Here is a 6000-nt window from a genome sequence, read left to right as displayed (position 1 = left end):
AATTTGGTTATTAATAAAGACGTGTCAATATTGGCTCATTAATTAGGACAAATGTACCTTACAAGATGATGGTATTACAGAAGTATATTTATCATGCCTTTTTATTTTCTATATTTTTGATGCATTGACGTCTGGGACCTTCCCAGGGCTGAACAGTTCCTGAAGGTGGTAACTCACCTGAGAGCACTGTTCCAATACAAAGTAACCAATACAGAGCCCACCCCCAATAAATCCCCTATATCAGGCCCTCTGATAATTAAGTCATTTAATTCTATACTAATGTGTTCTATATTGAAATATCTACTTTTGAGTCATTCATTTTTTTCCTTAGAGTTTGTCAACTTTGTTGACAGAAAACCAGCTTTTAGTTTCATTTTTTTCTATTGGTTTTCTATATTCTCTATCATATCAAAATATAACTGGTAAAACTTCAATACATTTAAGGTATACAACATAATGTTTTATGTATATACTGTGAAATATATGTATACACTGTGTTAGGTAACTTTACTTATAACTGGGCTTCCCTGGTAGCGCAGCTGATAAAAAAGCCACCTGCAATGCAGGAGACTCTGGTTCGATTCCTGGGTCCGGAAGATCCCCTGGAGAAAAGGACAGGCTGCCCACTCCAGCGTTCTTGGGCTTCCCTGGTGGCTTAGACAGGAAACAATCTGTCTGCAGTACCGGAGACCTGGGTTCAATCCCTGGGTTGGGAAGATCCAGTATTCTTGCCTGGAGGACCCCCGTGGACATAGGAGCCTGCAGGCTACAGCCCATGGGGTCACAAAGAGTAGGACACGACTAAACAACTAAGCACATACTTACAACTGCTGTATCGTTTAGACCTTATCTTTACATAATGTTTCGAGTCTAGTTTGTCTGACATGAGTATGGCCACTCTTGTTCTTTTTTGGTTGCCATTTTTTCCATTCTTTTACTTTCAGCATGTGTCCTGAAATCAAAAGCAAGTCTCATACACAACATACAGTTGAATTTCTTTTTTCGCCATTCAGCTAATCTATAGCTTTTGATTGGTACATTTAAACTGTTTAAAGTAATTACTGTTTTTTATATGACTTTCATCATTTTTGTTCCTCTTTCCTGTCTTAATTGGTGGTTTTTTTTTAATATATATACACATACTTTGATTCCCTTATTTTCCTGTTTCCTTTCTAGGTATCTTTAAATTGATACCAATGTACAATGTCTTAGCTTCAGTTATATAGCCGAGTGTTTTACATATTTATTCTTTTCCACTTTAGGTTAGTACAAGATATTGAGTCTAGTTCCCTGTGCTATACAGAAGTCCTTGATGTTTACCTATTCTACTATAGTTTACTATATAATAGTGTGTATAGGTTCATCCCAAACTCCTAATTTATCTCCCTGCCCCAATCCCTTTTGGTAACCATAAGTTTGTTTTCTATGTCTGAGTCTATTTCTCTTTTGTAAATAAGGTTATTTGTATCACTATTTTTATAATGCACATATAAGTAATATCATAGGATATTTGTCTCTGACTTAGTATGATAATGTCTAGGTCCATCCATATTGCTACAAATGGCATTATTTCATTCTTTGAGTGGTAGTCCACTGTGTACATGTATGTCTAAGTATCTTTTCAAATTAAGAGTTTTCTCCTTAATATATGCACAGGGTTGGGATGACTGGCTTATAATCTAACTATAAAAACATGTGTCAGGAGAAAAATAATGTATTATAGAAAGTAGACTATGTTCCTATATTATTTTTAAAAATCTCATTAAAAAAAGCAAACTTGTGGAGCAAAAAAATACAAATTCAGTTATACTGTGGGTGTAAGGAAATGAGTTGAACCACACAGCAGTGTAGGTGGTAGGAATGGAAAATGAAGGTGAAATGGATGGTCCTTTTCTCATAAAGAGGTATAATCCTCAACTGAAAGATGATTTACTCTAAGCTAGGAAATACATTTAAATGGGAGAGGTAAAAATGATACCCATTTTTAAAACCAGGAGGGGCACTGCAAATATGCTGGACTTCTGTCTACCACAGTGCTTTCCCCACATCTGACCCTTGCAATGGTCCAGCAAGGGCTCTATTTCTTTCAAAAGCTTCACACAAGTACTTTTTATGGATACACATACTTTATAACATAAATAAATCAAAGACAAATGAAAATTTAAAAAACTCAACAGAAGAGTAACAATTTCCTGTCTCAATCTTAAGTAAAATGATATAGTTTCCAGCTTCAAGTCAACAGCTCTAAGATTATGTTCTTAAAGAGTTAATTCTGCTTAATGTAGGAATGAAACAGAAGCAGATTTGTCCAGTATTTGGAGAGCCAAAAAATAGACTGAAATCTTATTTTACTCTATCTACCTTCCTTCCTTCTGTCTTTTGGCATAAGTAAAATACCAGAAATTTTTTTTGTCAGCCTCTTTAAGCTATAAAAACGTCACATATACAAACTAACAAAATATACAGAGCCCAAACATCTGATTTAAATATTTTAAGCATCTTTATTTAATAAATAACTTCACTAAACAGCATTGTAAAAAGTGAACTGTTAAAATTAAAAGGCACTTAAAATAAGAATGTGAATAGTATGAAACAAAACAGGAAATTCAAACAGTGAGAAGTAAATATACAGTGGTCTGTTATAGCACTAATTTAAAGTAAGAAATGCTTAAGTGATAGCTATTGAATGAGCCACAGTACAACTTCACATGTTCAATAAAAAGGCAAATGTACAGCTAAAACATCAATGAAAAAGTACTGATTTTAAAAAAGTCTTACCCCAAATTGCAAACAAATACATTAAATGATTAGAAGAGGTGATAAAAAGCACCAGGCTTTAAAAAGAAAATGAATAAAATAAAATTCACCCGGAGGTCCCCAATTCAGCAAGTACTATGTAAATTAAGGCTTTTATGTAGATAATGCTAAATCAAGGACTTATTTTTTTGCAGAAAATTTCCCAATTCTTTTATCCAAGACTTGAATTTACAAAGAGAAGGCATAAAAGTTACCAAGATTAAGTAACTCTTAAAATGGCACATAGGTTTTAAAGCTATGTTTTCCCTTCCTAGCTGACTTTCCCCATGGCCTCTGCAGATCAAATATTTCATTACTTTACACCTGTAACTCCTAACATACTCATCTTTCAGGTATGTCATCAGTCATGTCTAACAGGCAAATAGCAAAATAATACATTTAAAACGATTCTAAACTAGCTAGGAGGACATTTACTTTGGATTCTGTATAACTGAAAAATGACGTCTGCAAAGCTAGAAATCAGTTTTAACACTTGATTAACAGAAAGTCTCATATCATCCTCATTAACTACTGCCTTTCAATCACTCTAGAAATACTGCTTAATCCAGTAAGACCTGGATGCACTAGTCCAGGAGAAAAGGTCAAAAAGGCACATTGTGACCTTAGATGACAAGGATAACCATCCTGTCGGCAAGTCTTTTGTCAGTCCCTGGCATTGGTTATAACATTATTTTCAAAATAATAAAAAAATTTTCAAATTATACATATTGTACATTTTCAGAACCTGCCCATGAGAGAACCATGGTGACACTGCCCTGAAGCTACCTTACTATGACTGTGGAATTGCTACTTTGCATTCAGCGCTGTGGGTACACACAGGCAGTGCTCATTTCCCCTCGTACTTCGGATTAACAACAGTTGTCACAGCACTCTTGTAAATAGGATTTTCACCCTAAAAAAAGAAAAAAATTATCAGTTACTCTACTAAAGTCATCTAATTTTAATATCATTTTATAAAATTAAAGACCATTTTCATAAGTCATTTCCATTTGATCTGTCCAGATATCAAAAGCTTACAAAAAATGAAAAATGAAAGCTTTGCCCCACAAGGCTAAAGGTGCCTTTGAAAAGGCACTTTTACTTTCTGAAAAGTCCTTCCTCCACTGGTGATCTGCTGTCAATGGCTTCTCTTTTTTAAACTAGTTTTGAATACTATCTTGAAACTAGTTTTTAACAAACTGTTCTGCCATCAACTGCCTGATTCTTAATCCTCATTGTGCACAAAGGTGCTTGATAATGAACAGACTGCTTGGCTTTCTTGTCTGTGCTCTTCTGAGGCTTGGCCACTCAGGGTGTAGAGATTCTGAGGTAAGACTGTCACAAGTGGGCACAGTGCCAAATGTGCTTAGACAAAAATAATTACCATTCTTCATGAAATAACTGCTATTCTTCAATATGCTGATAAAACATTTTATCTTTGATACTATATTTTACTGAAGTGTTAAGTGATTCCAAGCCATAAACATGAGAGATCTTTCAAGAGTCATAACTTCACTGACAGTGATGTTTAAAACATATCATTTTCTTTAAAAATTCTCATTCTAAATTATACATTTTAATATCTTCCATAGCATTCTTTCTCTATTCTTTAAAACTGAAGATAGGCTTGAAAATCAAATGAGAAATACGGGCAAATATTCCTATCTCAGAGAAAATACATGAGTACAAATCAAATAAATGTTTAAAAATTTTTAAATGCTATTTAGTTTCATATTTTACTATAGAACAATTTGAGGTTATTTTTAAAATATTTATATAAAGCACCTAAAGAGTAATTTTTGCTTTTAAATTTTATCCACACTTCACTTCAGGTTACATTTGGATATAGCTTTCATTGCCACAATTTCTGCCTCCTAGAAGGGCATAGCTTGGTGGATGACAAACATGAAGATAAAGAACTCTCAAACAGTACACAAGGGAACTCATACATAAAATGGGAACAGCATAAGAAAAAAGGGATTGACTGAGATTAAGGATATTGTCAAAATGAAACTGACTACAGATAAAACATTGAAAGGTATATAGAAGCATATACACATGCAGAGTTAGAAATCTATATGGTTGAGTTTTTAAGGGTACATATGTATGTTCTGAGTGGGAAAGGGGAAGCAGATGATGCCATCTTTAAAAAAGAGTAAGAATTCGTTGAGGGAAAGTAAAACATATAAAGGCTGGGACTTGAGAAATACAGAATAAACCTCTCTGACTTCAGTTCGGCAGTTAGTCTGGAACCTGACACTGTGCCTTCACTCCACTCCACAAAGCACAACCTGCCCAGTCATTTCTGAAACACAGAAGAACTCAGGATCCCTCAGAGATAAACATTATATACTCTGGATGACAAAAATCACATCTGATATGAAATTCTGAGCTCTTGTCCCAACTGGATCCCAAATGGCAGACATTTCATAATGGAGACTGACGTATGGATCCTAGCAACTACATTTCTAATGAGTAATCAGTACAAATAAGTGAGTCTATTTCCACTTTCCTATCATGCAAGGCTAGAACTGCCTATTTGTTTTTCAAATATGCTAGGAAAATAAATTACCATTAAGTTTCTTTAATGCATTAGATAAATCTAATAGTTAATACTTAAAAACTGTAAGGTAATAAAACATGGAGAAGCAAAAGAAATGGCTAAGTTATAGATGAAACCGAAGTACAATTTACATCGCAGAACTTACCTCTGGAGAAAACACTGCCTTACACATTTATATTTATTATTTCATATATATTATTATTTCAAAGTCCATTCAAACAAAATTTTAACATGCAAGGTTAGAGGTAAGAGATTAAACCATCTGCGCTGAGCATCATCTTAAATGGAGGTAAGCTAAAATAATGCATATTAGTTCCCATTGTTCAGAGTGCAACCCTTCCCCACCCCAACAAAAAGCAAAAGCCTGTTTAAATCAAGAGGAACAGGGTTACATTCGGCAGGGAAGTCCTGTGTTCTCAGTAAATGTCATCTGTGCTCACTCTGGAAGGGCTGATGTGGCTACAGCATCATTTCTGTTGCATATGAGAAATGCAGTGCACAACTGTGGGAGATTAGCAGCCCACATTCAATGTGTTTACATATGAAGAGCTTTAACAAAGTTGATAATTTTATTTTTTTTAAATGGACCTACATGAATGGTCTTATGTGCTGAAGTAATTAGACTGCCTGCCTATTTATCT

General features: G+C 34.4%; 1 protein-coding gene across 1 annotated transcript in view; it reads right to left on the bottom strand.

Annotated features, from left to right (window-relative positions):
* Positions 1-2476: 2476 nt before the first annotated feature.
* ITGB1 (integrin subunit beta 1) overlaps positions 2477-6000 on the bottom strand; it is a 44023-nt gene continuing 40499 nt past the window's right edge. Inside the window, exon 16 of the mRNA XM_020872701.2 lies at positions 2477-3709. Coding sequence (XP_020728360.1) covers positions 3644-3709 — 66 coding nt within the window. The 3' untranslated portion in view covers positions 2477-3643. The remainder of the gene's footprint in view (positions 3710-6000) is intronic.

Source organism: Odocoileus virginianus, chromosome 9 (genome assembly GCF_023699985.2).
Source record: "Odocoileus virginianus isolate 20LAN1187 ecotype Illinois chromosome 9, Ovbor_1.2, whole genome shotgun sequence".
In the NCBI taxonomy this organism is placed as follows: Eukaryota; Metazoa; Chordata; class Mammalia; order Artiodactyla; family Cervidae; genus Odocoileus; species Odocoileus virginianus.
The sequence above is the reverse complement of the archived record's forward strand: the minus strand, read 5'-3'. Positions and strand labels throughout refer to the sequence as shown.